We start from the raw sequence: 26006 nt of genomic DNA on the forward strand, positions 1-26006 counted from the left end.
CGCCCGTATTCCGACAAACCCCGCCCCTCTGCGCCGGGAATGGCTGGTGCTGTGCGCCCGCTTCCGCTTTCATTGGCTGAGCGTTCCAGACCAAACAGACTACGCTGCGGCTCTGCTTTGTGTATCAGAGCCGTACAAACTACCAGCCAATCGCAGCGCACGGGGGCGGGGCATATTCCAAAACAGGTGGGTTGTGAAATTAAACCGCCCCGGAAGAGGTGGTCCGCTCGTCACCGGATCCTCGCAGCTGGATTGGCCGCCCGGCTGCACCTGCTCGGGGAGGGCGGGGTTTCTTAGCCTTCAGCTGCAAACAGGTTACTGAGGCTGTATTCGGAATGGCATACTACTATACTGCGTACTGCATACTGCACTAGTATGTACTGCATACTACACACTGCCCAGTATGTAGTATTCGGTACTGTAACACTTTTGATTGTAGTACCCTACGCGGTCCTGCTGTGACACACCAGTCAGTGCTCTGTAGTGCTCTGAATTGTAAACAGAAAGAACATGAAAAATGTCCTACCTTTTCATTATTAAGACTAATGAGATCTGCATACTGTCCAGAACAGCAATTGCTGCTTTTATTTTAGAGTTTAATGTAAGTGCAGTTAACCCAATTCTAACAACCATATAGCAGCATCCCCCACAACCCAAGTATGTTCCAGTTAAATATGTTTTCCTATTTATTTTAGTAGATTACTATTTTCATCTATGTAAGTACCATCAAGAAGAAAACATTTAAACAAACTCTCATTCATATTTACACAATCTCAACAATAAAAGAAATGAGACACGTTGCACAAGTGAAACAATTTTATTAATTTGTATTCAAATCATTCCCTTATTTAAAAGAAAAATATGTAGTAAAACTGAGGGAATTATTTATTAAATCAAAAGAACGATTTTTTAAACAAAGGTAATTATTTATTAAATTAACAGAACGATTTATTGGAATTATTTATTAAATAAAGAGAACGATTTATTAAAACTGAGGGAATTATTTATTAAATCAACAGAACATTTTTTTAAACAAAGGTAATTATTTATTAAATTAACAGAACGATTTATTGGAATTATTTATTAAATAAAGAGAACGATTTATTAAAACTGAGAAAATTATTTATTAAATCAACAGAACGATTTTTTAAACAAAGGTAATTATTTATTAAATTAACAGAACGATTTATTGGAATTATTTATTAAATAAAGAGAACGATTTATTAAAACAGAGGGAATTATTTATTAAAGTAACAGAGTAATTTATTAAAACTGATGGACTTATTTATTAAAATAACAATCATTTATTAAAACTGAGGGAATTATGTATTAAAGTAACATAATAATTTATTAAAACTGAGGGAATTATTTATTAAAATAACATAATAATTTATAAAACTGAGGTAATTATTTATTAAAATAACATAATAATTTATAAAACTGAGGTAATTATTTATTAAAATAACAGAATAATTTATTAAAACTGTATGTTGCTGCACACTGCGGAGGGTCCCGGCCGCGGAGAGCGTTCGGCGCGGCAGCGGAGGGTCCCGGCCGCGGCGGAGAGCGCTCGGCCGCGGCAGCGGAGGGTCCCGGCCGCGGAGAGCGCTCGGCGCGGCAGCGGAGGGTCCCGGCAGCGGAGGGTCCCGGCCGCGGAGAACGCGCGGCCGCGGCGGAGAGCGCTCGGCCGCGGCAGCGGAGGGTCCCGGCCGCGGAGAGCGCGCGGCCGCGGCAGCGGAGGGTCCCGGCCGCGGAGAGCACGCGGCAGCGGAGGGGCTCGACAGCGGTGAGCCGATACTTTCCAAAATAATTCCCTTAATTTAAAAATATATATATTTCCATAATTTGAAAATCTCTCGCACTCGCCACCATCTTGTTTTTTTCTGAAGCGAGCTGGAGGAGCCAGCCGCAATGCATGTTGGGATGCAGTACACCACGAAGACAGCTCTCCATGCACACTGCGAAATCGGAGCGGAGTAGTACACCATCCGGGTACCTGTAGTGCACTACAGCTCCTCAGTTTGGTCGCATACTGCGTACTGCATACTGGCTTTAGGCAGATTTAGTACGCGAGTAGTATGTAGTATGCCATTCCGAATACAGCCTGAGCTCCTCAGCAGGATTTCTGAGGGGAAAAGCTTATAATTGTGTCTCAAACGGATGAAATGCTGCCTACTTAGGCTGCCTACTGAGACAGGACGGCCCCGGCCCAGTCTGAATCGAAGTTTAGTATCCTAATCATGCCTTCTGTTTTTAGTTAGCATTAGCTGTTTGGGTGAAATGCTAGCTAATGTTAAAGCTTATGTTATCACCCACTCCCACCAAAAATCAACTGTTTTAATCCCTTTACTGCCCACTCCCGCCAAAAATCGCTAGTTTCAGTCCCATTACCGCCCGCTACCACCAAAAATCGCTTGTTTTAGTCCCATTACCACCCGCTACCACCAAAAATCACTTGTTTTAGTCCCATTATCACCCACTCCCGCCAAACATCGCTTGTTATGAACATCGCTAGCTAATTCGGTGAAATGCCTAAAATGGCTAAAGACAACCAGTCCTGGACAAATAGTGGTCTGGTCTGGTCCTACTTTTTTAAACCCGATCCTGCCCGCCCCCCGCCAACTTGTTTTAGTCCTAATACCACACACTACCACCAAAAAACTCTTGTTTTAGACCCACTACTGCCCGCTTCTGCCAAAAATCACTTGTTTTAGTCCTGTTACTGCATGTTCCTGAATAAATTTGCTTGTTTTAGTCCCTATACTGCCCGCTCCTGCCAAAAATCGCTTGTTTTAGTCCTGTTACTGCCCGCTCCCACCAAAAATTGCTTGTTTTATTCCCGTTACCGCCTACTAGCACCAAAAATCACTACTAATGAAAACATTGATACAAAGTTGATACAATTGTACTGATGTTACCAGAAGGTTTAAAAATGCTAAATGAAATGAAAAAAAAAATCATCCAGAAAACTTGACAGATAAAAGTTTTATGAACGTTGACTGGAACATTTAGAAAACTACTAACCAACTACATCAGGATGCATAGCTATGCATAGTCTCTCTGCCATCTGACACAGTGTAAGCAGTCCACTAGCTGGCTATTTCTAGTTTCAGGTACAGAGATGCCATTTTCAGATACCGTACCCCTCTCCCCCCTTTTGTTCCTGTAGGTGTATGTGGATTGAATAATAAAAAAAACCCCACCAAGGTCAGGTCTAGCTGGTCAGACTGGTCAAGCTGGTCGACCAGCATACCTCTTCTCCAGCACAGGGTATGATTTTGTTTAAGTTTGACTGGTTAACTGGTCTACAAGCATGATCAACTGAACCAAGCTTCATAACAAGTATGACCCTGCTTGAGTAACTTGATCTGTGTGGCCAGGATGTCCAAACTGGAAGCCCAGCAGTAATATCTTGTGGTTCAAACATGTGACCTGCACCCAGTGATGTCACTTCCTCTGGCAGGAAAATGATAAAGGTTCAATAACTGTTTATCAATTAATGGGTGCCAACTAAACACCACAAGGAGTGTACATCCCAGATGGATCCAATATTTAACTAATCCATGTTTACTGGTCCCATCATTGACATGTACAGTGGCGTGTTTTTTTGTTTTTTCTTTTTTTTATCATACTTACGGTACATTTTTCAGAATAACAAACATATTTTATATTAGACAAATTTAACCTGAGTAAATGATTATTGTATTTATTAAGGGGAAAAAAAAATCAAACCAATCTAACCCTGTGTAATTTTTTTTCCCTAATAAACCCAAAAGGTTGTTCCCAAAGCTTAAAAATATATTCCAGACAGATAGATGACCAGTGACTTTGTTTTCCCATTTTTAAAAATATTTCTTCAGATTGGGCTATAATGTGTTGTTTTTTTAAGATATTTTATATGTTGTCAGATAGGTTCTATTTAAGTAATTTCTTTTACAGGTCTGGAAATCAGGCCTGGTTGTGGTTAGTGAAATAGAAGGAGGATATGTTTTTGGGTGGATGACCAGTTTGTCTATTAAATACCAGCTTAGACCATATGAAACAAGCTATCAGGAAAGTTGGTCTTACTTAATTAATAAGTTAATAAACCCACAATGCTTTAAATACAGAGCATAATCAGATTAAGGTCTAGAAAGTGAACATCCACTGCAGATGGACCCATTTGGTTTACACTACTTTCTAGATCTGGATTAGCCACTATTGACCACTGGCTGCAGTTGAGGGGGTTATAATGGCGCATTGTAGCCAATAGAGGGCTCACTGTGGGGATACAGTAGACCCACATGACCCATAACATTGCACGGATTACAGCTTCCACACAGTGTAGAACTGCAGCCTGGGGGACTGTTCTGTTAGGAAATGTCTCTGTACAGGAATATCGTGTGGTTCATCAAAGGAATGCAGGAATATACCAGGTACTGTAAACACTGATACACACTGTAACTGTCTGCTTTGACATTTTTCTGATTTTTTTTTGTTGTTGTTGTTGTTGGATGGGAGGGGCATATGAGTTGATACTGACCCACTTATTAGTCTTTCTTTGTGGAGAGTTGGTAAAAGTAATAGTTAGATCGAATGATAAGTTTATTTACTGTATACTTCCTGATGTCTTAAATGTAGCCTAACTTTGCATTTAGCATTAAATCAAGACTTTGTTTAACTTTGCTCCAGTGGTCTAAATAATAATACTACGTTTTTGCAAGTCATTGCTGATGTAACAGCAAATAAACAACAACATATTCGTTCTGAATGGACTAGTCTGTGTGGAGCTTTGGGTGTATGTGGGTAATTCTAGAATTTGGTGTACATTTAGTATTATTTGTAATAATAATACTTTTTTTTGTCTATATTTTAGGCACAATACATACACTTATTTGTATACATTTATTCAGACAGTACCAGAATGATTTAAAAAAAATGTTCTGCCTTGTAGATTAATACTAAAGTCATCCAAACTATGAAGAAAAACATATGAAATGTGTTTTGTGAAACACAAACGTGTTAAACAAACCAGAATATGTTTTATATTTATATTTATTTGGGTAAATCTTGGCTGAATTTTCGCAGTCAGCTTTATGATGTAAAGTCACTTGGAATGGCTTTCAGTTAACAGCTGTGCTGAACTCATCAAGAGTTAATCACTTGAATTCCTTCTTCTTAATGTGTTTGAGAGCATCAGTTGTAAAGTTGTGAAGAGGTAGAGTTATAGGTATACAGTGAATAGCTCTATTTGAGTAGTCTTCTAATCCAGATTATGAAAAGAACTACTCAATTAATGAAATAGAAAACAAATACTTTGAGAATTAAAGGTCAGCCAATATGAAAAATCTCAGCAAAGACCATCAAAAACGCTATAATGAAACTGGCACTCATCAGAAAAGGAAGAGCAAGCATTTCATCTGTAATCAGAGTTACCAGCCTTAGAAACCGCAAGTTAACATCACCCCAGATAAGAGCACCTAAATACTTCTTCAATATTTTTGATTTGTTTAACACTTTTAAGTTAGTACATGATTTTGTATGTGTTCCTTTTAGTCTGGAATACTTCAGTATTCATTGAGAAGGTGTGTCCAGACAGGTACTGTACATTTATGTAAGAAATACAAGGTCTTATTTTCACTGTTTGTAGTTTTAGTCTATTGTATAAAACATATTCTGCCATTGTTTTGTATAAAATAATGAGAATAGATGACCATTATTAACCTTCCAATCACATTTACTAAACTATAATGTGTTAAAAATTCATAAAATTTGCATTTAGACATGCTGAATGTAATCTAGTTTGAGTTTAGAACATAACAAGAGTGATGGCTTACAGTAGCCCAAAATGTACATTCGATGGTTTAAATAGTTAACAGTTTAGCGATAACAGAGTTGTCTAATAAGTCCAATATTTCCCTGCTCTAAACGTACCAGCAGTTCTACAATAACACAGCATAACACAGCATTCCTCACTCCTTATTTGTTGTCTTGGTGTAAGGTCAGTTTCTTGGTACAATAGAGGCCATTGACCCTTATTGCATCTTGCTGTGTGAAGTGCCTTGTCATTGCATGAATAGGCCCCTGTACAGAGCATTGTGTAAAGCTCTACAAGTGAAGGAGCACTGTTGGATGCTAATTTGTAATAGGGCTAAGGATAAGGCCTTCTATCCTAAGTAGAGAGCACTCCTGCATTGTGCTTTTGTGTTTTTGTAATAACACCTAATTTGCCCAGTCTGGGAAATACTGGTTCCTTTCAGTGAACAGTTGTACAATTGTAAAATAAAAAAGCTTAATAGATAGATAGATATATACTTTATGACATCCAGTAGCAGCAAGTATATATAGTACACAGAAGTAAGTAAAATAAAGTATAAAGTATAAAAGTAGAGTCTTTTTTTAGTGTGTGTAATGGAATTAGTGCAGTTAACACAGTAAAACATGCATATTGAAAAGAATGCTGTACAGAATGTGCAAATACGCAGTTATATAATAATTTTGCAGTGGAAATTGCAAAAATGTAAACAGCAGACAAAAAATAAACTCTTAGTGCAACATATTGTAAAACTATAAAAATATTATAAAGAGGGCATCTCAGAGGGTGCGTCCATGGAGTGACCAGAGTGGCCAGAATAAAAAAAGGTGTCAAAGAGTCTTTAGTTTGCTGTGCTGAGAGGAGTTAAACAGTCTTATGGCCTGAGGGACAAAAGACCTCCTTAGTCTGTCCGTGGAGCAGGACTGGGACAGCAGTCTGCCACTGAATGAGCGCATAGAAGTTGAATTACGGTTGGTCATGGAGTCATACAGCTTCGGTCTGGCAGAAACATTCCTGGGAAACCCTAGCAGTGTGTGGGTGAGCATTACCCTGCTGAAAAAGACCAATCAGAATCCCTGAGAGGAGAAGCAACACATGTGGCTGCAGGACGTCCTGCACATTTTGCTGAGTCACTATGTATTACTACTATGACTGATTGATTGTCATTTATGATCGCTTCCTTGTTCATCACACCAGCAGTTGGGGCAGTGTGTCACTTCACAGCAAAATGTGCAGGATGGAAGCGGGGTGGGGGGGGGTGGTCTGTATCTGCCTCTTCGTAGCTGGTTTAGATCTTGAAGTACCTTATAAGCTACTGACCGTCTGACCTGTATAAGGTGTGTTGTGCAGGTCTTTCTGTCTGTAGGGCTGGCAGTGAGAACTGTTTATCTAGTCTAAAGTCAGAGTCAAGATAAACATGATTAACTTATTCTTTTATTCCTTTATGTTTGGACCAGGGGAAGATATGAAACGGCCTCCAAAAGCTTTGTGACCAAAGACCTGGATGTGTCTGTGGTGGGTCGATCATTCATGATCACGGGAGCCAACAGCGGTATTGGGAAAGAGGCAGCCATGGCAATAGCGAAGAAAGGTTTGTTCCAGCAGACACCCAAACTGCTTTCTTTGGAAATGGGGCTGCTTTGGTGCTTCAGGGTCTGGACATCTTGCTGTAATAGATGGAAGCAGGAATTCTACTGTTTACCAGACAATCCTGAAGGAGAATATTCAATATCAAGCTCAGGAGTACTTGGGTTCTGCAGCAGGACAATGATCCAAAGCACACAGACCAAGTCCATTTCGGAATGGCTGTTGAAGTGGCCTTAAACAGGCCAATCATATTTAAAAAATATATTTACTCAGGTTTTCTTTGTCTGATATTAAAATGTGTTTGCTATTCAGAAATAAATAAGTATAAGAAAATAGCAAAACAGAAGAGATATGTATTGAAAAATACTTTTTTACTGCACTGTATTTAAAATATTATTGTTTTACTGAAAAAGTTCAAGCAGCCTTGATTTCATATAAGCAGTCTACACCCTGCTGCTGCCTCATACCCTTTGGGGCCAATAGAGTAGCAGCATGCGGCTGTTTGTCTTTCACTGGCTCTGATTTACAGAAGTAATTTTGAAGTCTGAAATGATTTTAATATTGATGATGAATCCCACACCTACACTTAAACCCAGGAGCAGCCAGTACTTTAGCTTGGCATTTTTAAAGCAGTAGTATTGGACTACATTACAGATATGAGTTTATTTGGTTTTGGTTGTGTATTAACAGTTTTGTCTGACTGGTCGATTGATTGTACAGTGAACACAACACTATAACAGAGGTGAATCAACATTTCCTCCTGATAAATAAAAGCTTTATATTCAGGGCTTCTGGAACATTCTTTGCAATAGTGTTATTCTTTCTTATCCCCTTGTTGCTTATTGCAGCATGGAGTACCTTTGCCCAGCTTTCCTATGCATTTCTGTTACTGACATATAAAATTATGTAGTTATTCTCAGTCCAATTCTTTAGCACATCTCTCACTGTGTTCTTTTCGGACACATCTGATCTGCAGGTTTTGTTCATATTTAAAATTGGTATAATTACACTGTTACATTTGGGTTTAATCACTTAAGTTAAAAGTTCATTGGTTAAAAACAATATTAGTAGTTAATTAGTAATGATTACTGTAGAGTTTGATTTATTGATAATCAAATATGTTTAAAATTCTTCCACTTCTCTTTGTTACAGTAAGAAATCGACCCTGAAAGACACACATACTGCTGTTCTACGTTGTTTTTATATTTTAGTGATAATTACTGTTTTGGTACAGATATAAAAGAGATTTTCAAAAAATAATGTTGTAAGGAAGTTGTACAAGGAACTTCTCAATCTACTATTATTAAAATATTAGTGTTTACATGAATAATTAACCTAAGTGTTTTATATTATTATTATTATTATTATTATTATTATTATTATTATTATTATTATTATTATTATTATTATTATTATTATAGTTGTACAATAGTAATGTAAACTTACACCTGGCTGTGATTCTCACACTTTAAATAAAAACCCTTGAAAGGGCCTGTAAATGTATTATAAAAATGTTTGGATTGATTTTATTTTACTCTGGATGTATCTGAGGCCATAATTCATGTGAAACAGAAACTCAGGATTAAAGAAAAACTTGTTTGCTAAACGTGAGTTAGATATAAATTTACTAAAATTGAGACACGTCTTGTTACTCTAGCTGGCTTTAGTAACACTGAGTGAGAGAGAAAAAAAACTTGTCACTAACGTCAGATTCTCTAAACTGACAACATGTTTGAAACGGCTGGTCTAGTGCATTTACAGTGGAATTTAAGGTGGACTGGTGGAACATAAACTCAGGGAAATGCTAATGCTAACTTGTCCGCTAAACACTAGATCTCAATTTTGAAGTGCCTTTAATGTATTATTTTTATTATTTTTAAAATAATACACACTGCTTTTGGATAACTTTATGCTGTTGTAGAAAAGAAAATGAAAGGTGGGCTACCCCCACCTCTCGTCCGGGGTACAACTCCCCTGCGTGTTCGTTTGATAGAGAGAGTCAGACAGGTGGAGTGAAGCTGAAAGCAAACCAAGTATTTATTACAAAGTACTGAATATTCAGGAGAACCCACACATGAAAGACTGTCCAACAGTCGTCCCAGCATAAGTTCTGACCCCCCTCTGATCTGACTCCATGTTTTATACCCCAAATGACGTGAAACCTGTTGATGAGGCGTTGCTAAAATCATCTCATTTTAGCATGCGTAATTTCACGTGTTAGTACTCAAGTTTCACGTGTCTGACCGGACCACTAGTGTTTGGCCTTGACTGTGTTCTTCCAGAATGAAACATCGTGGCACTATCTGTGTGTGTGCGTCACCCCCCTCTTTGAAGCCGCTGCAGGTTCCCCCACACACAGAAGACCGCTTTGATCTAAAAGCCTTTTCTGTAGCAATTTAGCCCCGTACCGAGCGTACCCGAGCGTACCAGCCGCTGATTGATGGCCATTAATTAGGGTCATGCAGTGAACGAAATGCATAAGTCTCACACTAGTTCTCATATGTTATATGTTAATGTGTTAGTGGCGCGTGGTTAGTCCGCCATATAATAGATCCTATGTGTTAGTAAATGTATCATGTGGGTTAATTTGTCATATAATAGAGTCTGTGTTAGTCACATGCCTGATCAAACAATGTTTTACTATATATGTAAAGAGTATATTGTGATTATTGGTTAATCTTCTATATAATTGCTTGTAAAATACACTGTGAGTAAAAATGATCAAATATAATGTGAGTATTGGTTAATGCATATACAATACAAGGTTTCACACAATGATTATGTAATTATAGATACTAAGATAAGTAATCATTATTGAAAGATATTTTTCAATACACTCAAGGTAAAATAAACAGTTACTCTTTAATGCCTTTACTCCTGGTGCGAAAATTGATCCTGGCTTGTGATCATCCATCTTCCTCTTGATCCTCTTGAGGTTTTCTATTTGAAAAAATCAAACTCATCATTTTTAAGTGGTCTCCAGTTTTCCAGAACTGTACTTTTAAAACATGCATTGTGTTTTTTTGTGTGATTTAACTCTTTAGTCTATGTTTTCTTGTGTGTTCATATTTTCTAGGTGGAACTGTTCATCTAGTGTGCCGTAATAAGGAGCGGGCGGAGGCAGCCAGAGAGGAGATCATCAGGGAGAGCGGTAACACTGTATGTGTGCTGAATCAGAACACACTCATTACACACTATCAGCTATTAAATCTTCACAGTAATGAAATTAGAGGATGGAAATTGTTGCCGTGATGAAATCTTATCCACACTGAAAGCATCATGTCTGGGTATAAACCTGCTGTTTTTGTAAAGTTACCCGGGGAGGCAGAGTCATGTTTACTGACAGATTCACAGTGGTTGATATGATGTTGCCTAGCGGCAGTGTTGGGATGTAATGGCGTTACGTAATCAGATTACAAATTATGAGTAACTGTAATCCGTTACAGTTACTGCTTCAGTAAGTGGTAATCAGATTACAGAGTGCTGGATATTAATCTACACAGATTTCTCTCCTAAAAACTGTTTATTTGGGTTTAGCTTTGATTTCCAGATTTTCATTAAAGGTGGAGTATTAGCATTAGCGGCTAACCACTAGCGGTTAGCGGCTAATGCCACCCAACAGTGCTACACTGAGGAACCCTGAGTGTTCCGGTAAGCCAGGGTGATATTAGCTAGCGGTTCATCCCATGTAGCTTGTTTTACCATAGTAAATGTGCAGACTGTAGTCCGATACACTCACCTCTGAACAGAAAAAGAGCTTATGCTGTGGTTAGCAGCTAATGCTGCTCCAGCAGGGCTAACCGAGGTTATTAGCAGACTAAAGGTCGATAATACTCACCTCTGAACGGCTAGCAGAAGTGCTAACTCTCACAGCAGTTAGGGGCTAATGCTGCTCTAGCAGTGCTATCTGGGGTTAGCAGTAGGCTACAGGACGAGAATATTCACCTCTGGACAGCCAAAGAGCTAGCACTTTGTGCAGTTAGCTGCTAATGCTTATACTGCTGGAAAACTAACCTGAAACTCCTGTATAACACTGTACTTTAGTGGAGTGGCTTTACTGCTCTTTACAACCTGACTGGTAAAATTCATACATAAGGAGCACTGACGATTTTTGGGAAAATTAAAGGATATTAAGTGCATCTTATAGTGCAAAAAATACAGTAGTATGACTTCCTACAGCAAATATAACCCTTATTGGTCTCTCGATGTATGATTTGCAAATCTTGTTAAAACTTGTATTTGTACTGTCTCTGAAAAAAACAACGTTTGGTGTTTAGAGCTTAGATTCTCTGCCCGAACCCGACCTGACCCGAGGCCCGGGTCGGTTCGGACCGAGATTTCCCACCACATTCCTCGGGCCGGGTCGGGTCGGGCTCCAGAAAACTGAAAACTGAAAGTCAAACTAAACTATTTTATTTATAAGGGCTGTTTTCACTCCCGCAGTTGTACAGCGGGGGTGTTGTGCCGATTCTGTCCGCGAAGCGGGAGTCGGATCCAGCAGCGGATTCGGCACAAGCGCGGCGGCACCTCGCGGTCCGCAGTGTTAGTTGTAAGCGCTTGCGCTAGCCGCAAAATACGACAGAAAACACTGAGGGAGCTGCAGAATTATATATGGGACTAGAATATGAGCATGAGGAGATAAAAGAGAACCTTTACCTGTGAGTAGGTCACACCAGAACACGCAAATCTCTCTCTCTCTCGCACGTGAACTCCTCCGCGTTTGACCTGCAGCACTGTGTGTAGCTGTTCTTAAAAATCATTTTAATTAAATAATAGTTCTATGCTTCTATGTTACCGTGTTAATTAACATATTTCTGATCATATCTCGCTCGTTGAATCAGCCCGAAAACAGCCAGTTTATGGGGCGTGTCGGGTCAGGCTCGGGCTCATAATGACAGTTTATGGTTCGGGTCGGGTCGGGCTCGGGCAGAATGTGCACGGGCTCGGGCTGGGATTTATATTATGCAATAGTTTTATTCCACTCTTTGTAGACATTATAATAAAGCTGCTGCTAGATTTACCATCAACCCATGAGGCTTATATCTCTCCCCGTTTCAGATGATCTACGTCCACCTGCTGGATCTGTCGGAGACTCGCAAGGTTTGGGAGTTTGCCGAGGCCTTTAAGAGGGAGCATCCCACGCTCAACGTTCTGGTCAGTGATGGTGAACGACTTCAGAGGAAAACATAATCAGATCTCAGCGGAATCTCAGTCAGGATGTTCCTGCTTTAACCTGATTTGGAGGTTTTTAAATGATAAACACTTTCAGACAGCGAGGCTGGTGTTCTTGTCATTCCATGACATTTGGAGCAGAGGTTCAAAATGCTTTGTAGTGATGTCTCATGAAAAGTGCAACACAGATAAAAGTGAGCTGAATCGGTAATGTATCACATGAAAGGCTGACTCTACAATTAATGGCATTTACTTTTAAGAAGGTGGCTCAGTGTGGAAATTCATGAAATTAATAAAAAACACACAGCTACCAAAAATATTAAGAGATCACTTCAAAATGATCAGTTTCCAAAAATTCCAATTAAAAGTATTGTCGTTAATAGCATTATTTGTAGAAAATTATTAATAACAGAAAATGACAGCTTTCATGCTCTTGGCATGTTCTCCTCCACCAGACTTTCACACTGCTTTTGGGTGACCTTATGTCTCTTCTGGCACACAAATTTAAGCAGTTTAGCTTTGTTTGATGGCTTGTGATCATCCATCTTCATCTTGGTTACATTACAGAGGTTTTCAATAGGGTCCAGTTCTGGAGATTGACCATCAACTTTTTTAAATGTCAGTCAGCAACAGCAGAATAACATCAAGTGACCTACAAAAAGAATGGCAAAGAAAAATGGCTAGAAAAAGCTTTTCATCAATGAGAAGGAAAGAAGTTTGCAAAAGAACATAAGGACTGATGTGCATCTATTGGTCTTGCACCCACTGTAAAATTTGGTGATGGGTCAGTGATGGTCTGGTGGTGTCCAAAGTCCAAACTGTTTTAGAAATGCAGTTATACATTTAATGCAGTTCATTTACTACAAAGGCTCCATTAATGTTAGGAATGGACTTATTTTTAAATCATATTGAAATAAGGCCTATTTGGACTAAATTAATGGCTGTTTTTTTCTTTACATTTTCTTTCCCACTTAGATCAATAATGCTGGTTGTATGGTGAACCAGAGAGAACTGACCTCAGATGGTTTGGAGAAAAACTTTGCTACCAACACTCTGGGTAATGCACAAGTCGTTTTATTTTCTGTTCCTTTATTTAATCAGATATACAGCTCTGGAAAAAATAAGAGACCATTTCAGTTTCTGAATCAGTTTCTCTGAGTTTGCTCTTTATATGTTTATGTTTGAGTAAAATGTACATTGTTGTTTTATTCTATAAACTACGGACAACATTTCTCTCAAATTCCAAATTAAAATATTGTCATTTAGAGCATTTATTTGCAGAAAATGAGAAATGGTTGAAGTAACAAAAAAGATGCAGAGCTTTCAGATCTCAAACAATGCAAAGAAAACAAGTTTATATCCATAAAGTTTTAAGAGTTCAGAAATCAATATTTGGTGGAATAATCCTGGTTTTTAATCACAGTTTTCATGCATCTTGGCATGTTCTCCTCCACCAGTTTTACACACTGCTTTTGGATAAATTTATGCCTTTACTCCTGGTGCAGAAATACAAGCAGTTCAGCTTGGTTCCTCCTGATTATAATCCTACGGTTTTCAATTTGGTAAAATCAAGGAAAATATCATCATTAGGTGTTCTCTTTTTTTCCAGATCTTTCCAGTACTTATACTTCTGCTGTTCATATTTATGTCTATGTACCTGCATGAAACTATGTACTTGTACAGAAATTCGTAAAAACTATCCAACAACTTTTAGAGTAGGCAGATCCATTGGCTTGTTGCTCAACTCAAAACTGCACAGTAATAAATGTGAAAAGCTGCTAATGTGAGGATATTGCTTCTAACTGTAACGTGTATTAAAAATGCATTGGTGGTGATACCACAGCAATCTGCGACCAAAAAAACACAAAACATAATTGATCTTCTACTCTTTTTATGACTTTATTAATGCAATATAGTAAATGATGTAATTAGACAGGTACAGTTCCCCTCCTAACTGAAGCATCCAGTAATGTTTATTGAGTGATGTAAGTTGTTTTTTGTAAGTTTGGACAGAAGTTAAGAAGAGCACCGGTGAATTGATGGCATGGTTTGATACCCATGATCTGGTATGCCAGCTTCAGCTATCTATGAGTGTGCTGGATCTACAGGCCCAGCTGTCCTATTATATCTCATATTTTATCCAGACTAGAGTGCAGCTTGCCCAATGTTGCAATAACTTACATATATTGTCATTACTTTCATACTTATAAAATGTATATCAGCTGTGTATCCCCCAACATTAGTGATGCCACAACACAAGGTGGAGGAAAGTACAGCGACTCGGTTACGATACATCAGCTCACAGACGCCTTGTGCTAATCGACATCACCCTAGGAGTGATGAGGGGAAAGAGAGCCATCTACCCACCCAGAGAGAGCAAGGCAAATTGTGCTCTCTCAGCCCTCAGACAGCTGAAGGCAAGCTGCTTGACCTGGATTCGAACCAGCAATCTCTGATCATAGTGGCAGCGCTTAGCTCATTGGTGTGATACTTTTTTGTCAATAAGTGTATTATGAAGCTCTAATCAATTAATCGCTTGGAGGCATCTAAGCAGAATGAATCAATGGCTGTCTAACCACTGTCTTTGTTCAGGTGTCTATGTTCTCACAAAGTGTCTGATTCCCCTGCTGGAGAAGAGTAGAGACCCCAGAGTTGTGAGTATGAGCTTATCATCGTTTATAAAAATGTCTCATTCTTTTTTAATAACCATACAACAATAGAAGTTACAGAGTGTTCTATAGTGTCATATCATAAATGAAACAAATAATAATGTTATAAGTGAAGTGAAGGACCGTGTTTTACCATTCATTTAGATCACAGTGTCTTCAGGAGGCATGCTGGTACAGCAACTGAACTCAGCAGATCTGCAGACTGAGAGGACAGCGTTTGACGGGACCATGGTGTACGCCCAGAACAAGGTCTGGTAGCGTTCAAAACCACAAACCTCACAAAACTAGGTCTTCTTTAAGATTCTTCAATTTAAATACATTTTTGGGGTGCGTTTCCCGAAAACGATTAATCTTAGCGAATAACAAACTAACTAACTCATACAGTGGCTTACAAAAACATCCAGAACCCTTGAACTTTTTCACATTTTGTCACCTTACAACCACAAACTTAAATGTATTTTATTGAGATTTTGAGTGATAACCCAAAACAAAGTAGCACATAATTGTGAAGTGAAATGAAAATAACTTGCCACAGAAGATGATCAATGGGATTGTAGGTCTATAGGACTTTGACTGGGTCATTCTAACACATGAATATTCTTTAATCTAAATCCTTCCACTGTAGCTTTGACTGTATGTTTAGGTTTAGGGTCATTGTCTTGCTGGAAGGTGAATCTACTTCCCAGTCTCAAGTCTTTTGCAGCTTCCAACAGGTTTTCTTCCAGGATTGCCCTGTATTAATCTCCATCCATCTTTTCATCATCTCTGACCAGCTTTCCTGTCCCAGCTGAAAAAAAACATCTCTACAGCATGATGCTGCCACCACCATGGTTCACAGTGGGGATGGTGTGTTCAGGGTGATGAGCAGTGTTACTTTTCTGCCACAAAAAGCACTTTGTATTTAGGCCAAAAAGTTCAACTTTGATCTCATCTGACCACAGCACCTTCTTCTTCCACATGTACAAACAGCACTTCTTATGTCTTTCTTTCAATAGTGTTTTTCTTCTTGCCACTCTTTCATAAAGGCCAGATTTGTGGAGTGCATGACTTATAGTTGTCCTGTGGACAGATTCTCCCACCTGAGCTGTGGATTTCTGCAGCTCCTCCAGAGTGACCATGGGCCTTTTGGCTGCCTCTCTGACAACAGTGCTCTCCTTGCTCGATATGTCAGTTTGGGTAAATGGACATGTCTTGGTAGGTTTCCAGTTGTAGAATTAATTTTCCATTTTTGGACGATGTATTAAACAGTGCTTGTTGGGATGCTTAAAGCTTGGGATATATTTGTATAACCTAACTCTGCTTTAAACTTCTCCACAACTTTATCTCTGACCTATCTGGTGAGTTCCTTGGTCTTTATGATGCTGTTTGTGCACTAGTGTTCTCTAACAAACTTCTGATGTCTTTACAGAACAGGCGTTTATATTTATACTGAGACTAAATTACACACAGCTGCACTCTATTTACTTATTCAGTGACTTCTGAAGGCAGTTGATTGCACTTGATTTTATTTAGGGGGGTTCAGAGTAAAGTTGGTTGAATAATTTTGCACATTACATTTTTTATTTTATAAAAAGTTTGAAAACAATGGATCCTTTTTATTTCACCTAAGACTTCTGCAATACTTTGTGTTGGTTTATCACATAAAATCTCTGTAAAATACATTTAAGTTTGTGGTTGTAAGGTGACACAATGTGAAAAGGTTCCAAGGATATGAGGGCTTTTGCAAGCCACTAACTCTACAGTTTTAATACCTACTCCAAGATGAGGTTCTGAAGCCTATCTCAGCCAAATTAAGCACAGTATATATTGAAGTTTTACCCAAGGTTACATATGAATCACTCAAAAGAAGTAACCAGAGGTCATAAAGTAAAACTGGATAACATTTTGATCATGCTAAATACTGGTTAATATGAAACACAGATTATTTATTGAATCGAAAATTAAACACAATATACACTTCTTTCAAGTACTTTATTAGTTACACCTTGCTAGTATCGGGTTGGACCCCTTTTGGTGGCATAGATTCAACAAGCTACTGGAAACATTCCTCTGATATTCTGGTCCGTATTAACATGAGAGCATCACGCAGTTGCTGCAGATTTGTCGGTTGTACATACATGATGCGAATCTCCCGTTTCACCACATCCCAAAGATGCTCTATTGGATTGAGATCTGGTGACTGTGGAGGCCATTCCAGTACAGTGAACTCATTGGCATCAACAAGGCATTTGTGCCCATCATTCTCTGTAAACCCTAGAGATGGTTGTGCATGAAAATCCCAGTAGATCAGCAGTTTCTGAAATACTCAGACCAGCCTATCTGGCACCAACAACCCAACAACCATGCCACGTTCAAAATCACTTAAATCACCTCTCTTCACCATTCTGATGCTCTGATGGTTTGAACTGCAGCAGATCGTCTTGGCCACGTCTACATGCCTAAATGCATTGAGTTGCTGTTATGTGATTGGCTGATTCAACATTTTCCTTAATGAGAAGTTGGACAGATGTACCTAATAAAGTGGCCGGTAAGTGTATGTTCACTTTGTGTTTACACGGTGTAATGTTTATCACCAGTCCAGTCATGTGTTACTGTGTGCTGCTTCAGTAATGCCATTTTCGCATGGCAACGCAAACCATGACTACAGTCTTAAGACTACGTCTTAAAGTATGTGGGGATTATGAGTAATGCATTCATTCGAGTTACGCATCAAATTAACCGCATGACTCATATGGCCTATGCGTAACTCTTAATAAGAATGTATTGCACCTTGGCAACCGAGTCTTTTTTAAATCTCTATTTTTACATCTCCCTTAACTAATCCAAGAGTCAAGGTAATAACAGCAGAAAGGTGAACTGTCTTGTACTGCGTTTTGCCTTTTTCATCACGTTAACAAGGCAAATGCCACCCTGAGCTGCCGGAAGTGCTGAATGTGACCTCCCGCTGGAGGAGAGGAAAACGCTGCTGTTCCCCTCCAGGCAGTTGCCAAGCAACAAGTGACACTAAACGCCGCAGGGCGACCGCTGGACGCAGCTGAGGCTGAACAGAGTAATAATGATGACCTTTATCCAAACACTCGCTCAGAGCTGAGCTCTATGAAACCTGAAAGATCACAGCAAGTTATGTCTGTGTGTGTGTCGTCTATAGAGGCAGCAAGTGGTGATGACGGAGGTCTGGGCGAAAGCACATCCGAAGATCCACTTCTCTGTGATGCACCCAGGCTGGGCAGACACCGCAGGTATAGTCAAGATTAAAACAGCACTTAAAATGTCTAACATATTCCTGTTGCTACATGCTAACTGATGATTATGCTAATTGGAGATGACACCATATTTTCTAGAAGATGAGATGCGATTGAGTATGAAGGTATTCAGGTTCTACAGTGGCGTGAAGAAGTTTTTGGCCCCTTACAGTTTTTTTTTTTTTTTTGCATTTTTGTTATAATAAATAAAATAATAATTGTAAATAATAAAATGATGATTATGATGATGATTTTATTTATGAAGTGAAACAAACTATCCAAACCAATCTATCCCCAACATAAATTAACTGTGATTAATTAAACTTTTTAAAAAGCTGAGTTCAGTTTCACTACTAACCACAACCAGGCTGATTTACTGCCATACCTGTAAAATCAAGAAATCACCTAAATAGAACCTGTCTGACAACATGAAACTGATATATATCTCAAAAAGCAACACATTATGAACCAAAACAGATAAGAAAACTGCGAACCACAGTGAGAGCTATTATTCACAAATGGAGAAAACATAGAACAGTGGTGAATTATTCCAAAAGGGCACGAACAACTCATCCAGGAGGTCAAAAAAGAACTCAGAACCACATTTCTGTTCTGTTCATGACCGCAAGCCCAGATGTACTTGGGTTCTGCAGCAGGACAATGATCCAAATCACACAAACAAGTTCACCTCTGAATGGCTTAAAAAAAAACATTTTTTCACACAGCGCTTGATTGGTTTAGATAGATTTTTTTTTGTTCTTCTAATAAATAAAATTATCATTTTAAAAGTGCTTTTAATATTTACTCAGGTTGTCTTTGTCTGATATTAAAGTTTGTTTGATAATCAAAAAAATATCAATATGACAAAAAAGCAAACACTTGTTCATGCCACTGTATGTATGTAGCATTCTGCAGCACATTTACCCACATATGTTGCAGATGGTTCGTGCAGACATGCCAAATGTGTTTTAATCAAGTGGAAAAAATCCTGGGAAACATTTCTTGCAACATTCTTGCAATTACATGTTTTGTTATACACATGCTTATTTCCTTTGGGTTTATTGGAACAGCACAAAAAAGCTGAGAGGAAAAAGGCAAATTTGACGTGTGCAACCAAATTTTAAGTTGAGGATGGCAATAGTTTTGTCGGGAGTTTTGCTTACAATTATATCAAATTTGGTACACACAACTGTGTATAAAAACATGTATCACTGCAATAATTTTCTGGGAGAAATACTTAATTTTCTGAAAACAATTCAGAGGTGCCAACATGACATTTGGGCGTGACTGTTAGGGTTTATGTAATTAATTCTTAAGTCCTTAAAATAAATAATTATCAGTTAATGATAAAACAGAGCAAATTATACCAGTAATACAGTGTCTACAGTTCAAAGAGAAGATCAGGAACTAAACATTTGTTTTTTTTAACTGAAAACAAGACATTCCTACAGCTAAATCTGGCTTATATGTATTTATATATTTTTTTTCAATGCTATTTAGACTTTTATGGGCACAAACAAACAGATTGTCCAAAGAAACACTTTAAAAATCATTTTCCTAGTTGCATAAGTTAATCCCTCACACAGAACTGATGCAATGTTTCTCTTAAAAGCCTGCTAATTGCAGCCCCACCCAAACGAGGCTTTTGGATCCAAAGAATTAAGGATCCAGAAGTGTCAGATTTCAAGTTTGAAATCCCTGCCTGTGTTCAGCAGTGAGGGAAACGTCACAGCCTCTATAAATCACCATAATCTCCAGAATTCCAGTCCAGCCCAGTCTAAATCTCATTAATCTGCAGTATTAGCCTTGGTTAGCAGTGACGCTGTGGAATAACACGCTCATGAGCTCCGGCTTGGTGTGTCTGGCTCAGCGGTTGCCACGGCGATGCCTCAGTTCTACCAGATGATGCGGGACAGGCTGCGGACTGCGGAGCAGGGAGCGGATACCGTCGTCTGGTTGGCAGTGTCCAGCGCTGCCAAGGCAACAGCCAGTGGACTCTTCTTCCAAGGTGTGTAATAGAGGCCTTTGTGTTTGTGTGTGTGTGTGTGTGTGTAGGTTCATCATACTATAATAATCATACTTTAATAATGCACTCTCACGCATAATGTAAATTATAGGGACCGGGGGACTGGTCAAGATGATGCTATAGCTTGAGGATCACTGGTTTGAATCCTAGGTCAAGGTCATGCCGCTTCACCATCAGCAGCCAGAGCCAGAGAGAGAGAGAGAGAGCCATATGGCATGCAGTGCTTCCAATCACTTACATTGTGATGCTGCCTGACACAGCCATCTGTTAGCTGATACATCAGAGCTGGGTCGCTGTGCTTTCCTCTGAGGTCCCTGACTACCCAGTGGCGTTTCATTGGTGGCAGTTTGAAAATAGGCGGAGTCTGACTTCACATGCATTGGTTGAGGCATGTATTAGCCCTCACTATAAGTGGAAATTGATAAATTGGCTTACATATTGCAGAAGAAATGGTGAAAAATTATTAGTAACAGTTATTAACTCTTTTTTAAACAGCATACATCACACAGCATAAAAGGCATTGACATACAGCTATACAGAGGGGGTGAAATGTGGACGAGCATTATCCTGATGAAAAATTTCAGTGGTCACAGGATTTCCTGTAAATATCACTGAGCTACAGTGGCTTGCAAAAGTGGTTATACCCTTTGAACTTTTTCTCCTTTTGTTACCTTAAAACCACATAGGTAAATTAAATTTATTGAGGTTGTGATAGTTGTGAATTGGAACAGAAATGCTACATTTAATACTTGCTGTGGAGTGTACAACTTATAGTTAGAGATTCTTCCACCTGAGCTTAGGGTTGTAACCATCGCGATGCCACGCCCACTTTTTTGTTTTTCCAGAAACATGCACTGACCTTCTTTAGGTCTCCTTCACCTAAAACTTTAGCAACTTTATACCCTTCTGCTATAAATATGCATAATTGCCATATTATTCTATTATTTATTATTATTATATTATTTTTCTATTATTATTAAGATATTATTATTTATATCTAGGTTACAGCTTGTCTTAATTTTTTTTTCTACATGTCTGTATTAATTTGAAACATTTCATGTTATTCACGCAAATAGAATAAGCCTGCTGGTTGTGCGTCGGGAAACTTGCTCATTGTCAGCCAGTGTTGGACACCTTACTTTAAAATTGTAATCAGTTATATTTACTAGTTACTTCTCCAAAAAAGTAACTGAGTTACTAACGGAGTTACTTCACTATAAAAGTAACTAGTTACCAGTAAAAGTAACTACTGACTTACTTTTGGTACTCGCCCCTAAAAAAATTATTCAAAAGAAAATAAATTATGTAATTTCTATTATTATTAGAAAAATAACAAACGAAAATAAACTCGAAATGTTGACAAAAATATAATCGAAAACGAATTTCAAAACATAGAAACGAAAAACATTAAAATGGTATTAATATAACAGTTTGGATCAAACAGTTATAAGGATTTAGCGTCAGTCATAATGAAAGCGTGCGCGGCATTGCGATTAAAAAAAATAAATAAATACATTTAATAAATAAGGTATGGTATATAATAAATGGTATATAATAATAAATGGTATATAATAATAAATAAATGTATGGTATTAAATGATATTATTCACATATTTATTGATATTTAATCAAGAGAAATTAGGCTCTCTCTCTCTCTCTCTTTCTCTCTCGCAGCGGAGGTGAATTCTGCACAAGGCTATAAATAATATAAAAACTGAGTTTAGTTGAATAAATTAAGATGAGTGAGGACCTGTAAATGTAATCAAATATTGTCCAATATAAAGGATAGGTTAAGTTTTTTGGTGAGCCCAACCCTACCTGAGCTGTGGATTTCTGCAGCTCCTCCAGAGTGACCATGGGCATCTTAGCTGCTTCTCTGAACAGTGCTCTCCTTCCTCAATCTGTCCGTTTGTGTGGACGGCCATATCTTGGTAGGTTTGCAGCTGTAATATTATTTTTCTACGTTTGGATGATGGATTGAAAAGATGCTCAAAGCTTGGGATATGTTTTTATAACCTAACCCTATGTTGAACTTCTTCTCCACAACTTTATCTCTGACCTATTTGGTGAGTTCCTTGGTCTTCATGATGACAGAGAGGGTGAAACTGGCATTAAGTCCATGCTGGTTAAACAGTCACATGCACAGCCATGCAGTACAATCCAGCTGTGATCGTATCAGCGTGAGAATCCAGAGCATAACAGCATCAAAGCAGACAGCAGGGAAGCAGACAGCCGAGTCCGGGAAGCACCAAAGCAGAACAGTAACAGCCAGTTAGCTTGGCATGGATGGCCGTGCTAATCCATATATATATAGCCATCCTAGATTTTGCTCACTGTTTTCTTTATTATGGATTTCAGATCGGAGAGTGGTGCCAACTCACCTGCCTTTAGCGTGGACATCCAGCTCCCAGGAGGAGATCCAGGTCTTCAGAGGCCAACTGGAAACCCTAGCTATGGCAACCAGGCCCACAGGATACCCAGCTAATGCCTGAGGTCTGATTTAAGACAGGAATCATTCATATCTTACACCTCAAAACCACTCCTGAAGGACCACAGCATTACACTGATTGGTGATTTTCATTTCATTCAAGTCATGAGGTTGCCTTAGTTGGGTAATTAGCTGGAGAATTGAGTATGACATGTTGGAGAAAATGAACACGACACTATGCAAGAACATTCAGAGCTTCTAAAAACTTGACAAAATGTATTAACAGTTGATTGTGGGTGTGACGTGATCAGAACTACCATATTAATAAATCAAGAAAGATTTTTTTTTCAAGGTTTCAAAGATGAAATTTATCTCACAGGTAAAAATGGATTTACACTAATTGACAAAAAAAGTTGTGGAAGTAAAATAAAACGGAATATGTGTGTGAATGTGGTGATTACAAAATTAGAGTGAAAGTATGCTCTAAACTTAAATGACAGACAAAGATCTCCCTGAAAAAAAATCAAAAATAGATGAGAAAACAAAGTACTTCTATCAGTCTGAAAAATCAGGTTACAAATTAATTTCTAAAGCTTTGGGACTCCAACAAACCACAGTAAGAGCGGTTGTTCACAAATGGTGAAAATGTGGAACAGTGTTGAACCTTCTCAGAAGTGACCGGCCTACTGAAATTACTCCAAAAGGTCACAAACAACTCATCCAGGAGGTCCCTAAAAACCCCCAGAACAACATTTAAAGAACTGCAGGTCTCATGTGCCTCAGTTAAGGTCAGTGTTAATGATTCAATAATAAGAAAGAGACTGGGTGAAAATGGTCTCCATGGGAGAGTTTAAAGATAAAAAACACTGCTGACCTAAAAGAACACGACGACCCATCTCACATTGATATCAAAAATAATTATCATTCCACATTTTACTATATATAAATTGAATTTTTCAGACTTTGAGGCACACTTATTCAATTCTTTAATTTGCCTTATGTATGAATTTTACCAGTCAGGTATTAAGGAGCAGTAAAGTCACTTCACTGAAGTACAGCATTGTAAGGGTTAATTGTCAGTGTAGTTTCTTCAGCACTAAGGCTGGGTGCAATAGCATTAGCATTAGCTGCTATCCACAGTGCTAGCTCTTTCATTGTTCAGAGGCAGGTAAATTGAACTGTAGTCTGCGTGTTTACCGTGTTAAAACAAGCTACATGGGACAAACTGCTAGCTGATAGCACCCAGGGTTCCTCAGTTTAGTGCTATAACAATCATTTATGCCCTCGTTAGCACTGAGGTTAGCAGCTAATGCTAAGGCTGCTGCACTCATCCTTAGTGCTGGAGAAGCTTCACTGAAAACACACCCTTAGACAAAATTTTGGAAAGCTAAGCTTACTGTAAATGAACAGAAGAGCTTTACTCACCCAAATAAACAGTTTTCAGGAGAGAAATCTGTGTAGATTGACATTCAGCGCTTGTTTATCTTTGAAAGAAAGGTTATTGAAGGTTTTTAAGAATTATAGTTTGTTTACTTAGGCTATTCTACGGTGGCCGAGAAAGCCCAACGCAGTGCAAATTGAAAAGCGCTGCAAAAGCACAAAACACATCCATCAAAATTACAACACAGGCGCAGCAAATAGAAAAACGCGCTGCAAAAAGAAAAACGCGCTGCAAATAGAACCACAACACAACGGAAGTGAGTCACACAACACAACGGAATTTTCCCGGGGGACCTTAAAAGATGCTGTACCAGCTGTGTACAAAGGACAATAAGTGGCAAACAAGCTTCTGAAAAGTAAGTTATGTTTATTACCTGTGATTACCACGGTTGTGTGCATATTATTAAAAGTTCTGCTTCACAAAACGCCTTGTTTGCCACTTATTGTCCTTTGTACACATAGTGAAGTCCGAGACGTTACTGAAGACGCAGCTTAGCTGGTACAGTATCTTTTAAGGTCCCCCGGGAAAATTCTGTTGTGTTGTGACTCACTTCCGTTGTGTTGTGGTTCTATTTGCAGCGCGTTTTTCTATTTGCAGCGCGTTTTTCTATTTGCAGCGCGTTTTTCTATTTGCAGCGCGTTTTTCTATTTGCTGTGCCTGTGTTGTAATTTTGATGGATGTGTTTTGTGCTTTTGCAGCGCTTTTCAATTTGCACTGCGTTGGGCTTTCTCGGCCACCGTACTATTCCATTATTAGAAGGGAAACATGGCAACACCCTTGCTCAATTTGTATAGGCATCTTTTTAGCTGGCCACCAATGTCAATAGACGTTAATTTCAGGTTGAATGTTGGTCATGATATCATCATTTATGTAAGGATAACGTCTAATACTGTTATGTGCCTGCAGGATTACTAGTGTCGCTTAATGCAAATGAAAATAGACCAGAAAACAGACAGTTATTTATTGCGCGCCTTATAATCTGGTGCGCCTTACAGTGCGAAAAATACATAAATAATTGAAGAGAAACATGTGTTATGAAGCTGTCTCTTACTGTGACCACAATTCAAAAGTATCCATCTTTGTGGTCACTAAGAGCACTCTGTGTGAAGGAAAGTGCTCAATAAGTAGCAGTTAGTGAAGTACAGACAACTCAAAAAACACAATGGGAAAGATGCCATTTCTGGAAATGAGCTATATATATATAAGTAATGCAGAAAATGGGGTGAGTTGGGATGGAGTAAAGAGTAACTTGTGTTATACAGTACCAGTTAAATTTTTTTTAAATTTTTTCTTATTTTTCTTTGCCCGCCACAACCCTTCCAACTTCACCACAAAAAAAGAGAGAAGAGAGAGAAAGAGAGAGAGAGAAAAGCAAAGAGGAATAAATAAATAAATAATACCAATATATACATAGGCATATATACACACACATATATATACCCATACAACTCAATTCTAGTATTTTTATCAACAATGTGTCATGGAATGTACTTTTTAATAAGGGCAACTGCAGAAACTGCAGCCACACCCTCATGTTGCAGATTGGAACAACCCGGGGGACCGACACCATCCACAGTCAAATATCTTGACACACCTTCTCATTCAATGTTTTTTTTCCTTTAGATTGTATACTTAATTCTATACTGA

General features: G+C 38.6%; 1 protein-coding gene across 1 annotated transcript; it reads left to right on the forward strand.

Moving 5' to 3' along the window:
* Positions 1-4271: 4271 nt before the first annotated feature.
* On the forward strand, positions 4272-24370 carry dhrs12lb (dehydrogenase/reductase (SDR family) member 12-like b). The gene is made up of 10 exons (XM_022679232.2): positions 4272-4415; positions 7252-7385; positions 10458-10540; positions 12440-12535; positions 13529-13610; positions 15146-15207; positions 15367-15471; positions 18371-18461; positions 20335-20472; positions 22849-24370. The coding sequence occupies exons 1-10, from the start codon at positions 4360-4362 to the stop codon at positions 22980-22982; spliced, it is 981 nt and encodes a 326-aa protein (XP_022534953.1). The 5' UTR covers positions 4272-4359; the 3' UTR covers positions 22983-24370.
* The last annotated feature ends 1636 nt before the right edge of the window (positions 24371-26006 follow it).

Source organism: Astyanax mexicanus, chromosome 4 (genome assembly GCF_023375975.1).
Source record: "Astyanax mexicanus isolate ESR-SI-001 chromosome 4, AstMex3_surface, whole genome shotgun sequence".
Taxonomy (NCBI): domain Eukaryota; kingdom Metazoa; phylum Chordata; class Actinopteri; order Characiformes; family Acestrorhamphidae; genus Astyanax; species Astyanax mexicanus.

What these genes read in the sequence shown, in the direction of transcription:
- dhrs12lb (XM_022679232.2), top strand. Translation starts at nt 4,360, where the DNA reads ATGTCTCTGTACAGGAATATCGTGTGGTTCATCAAAGGAATGCAGGAA. An exon ending in GGAATGCAGGAATATACCAG is followed by an intron (nt 4,416 to 7,251) that starts GTACTGTAAACA and finishes TGTTTGGACCAG; the next exon opens with GGGAAGATATGAAACGGCCT. An exon ending in TCAGGGAGAGCGGTAACACT is followed by an intron (nt 10,541 to 12,439) that starts GTATGTGTGCTG and finishes TCCCCGTTTCAG; the next exon opens with ATGATCTACGTCCACCTGCT.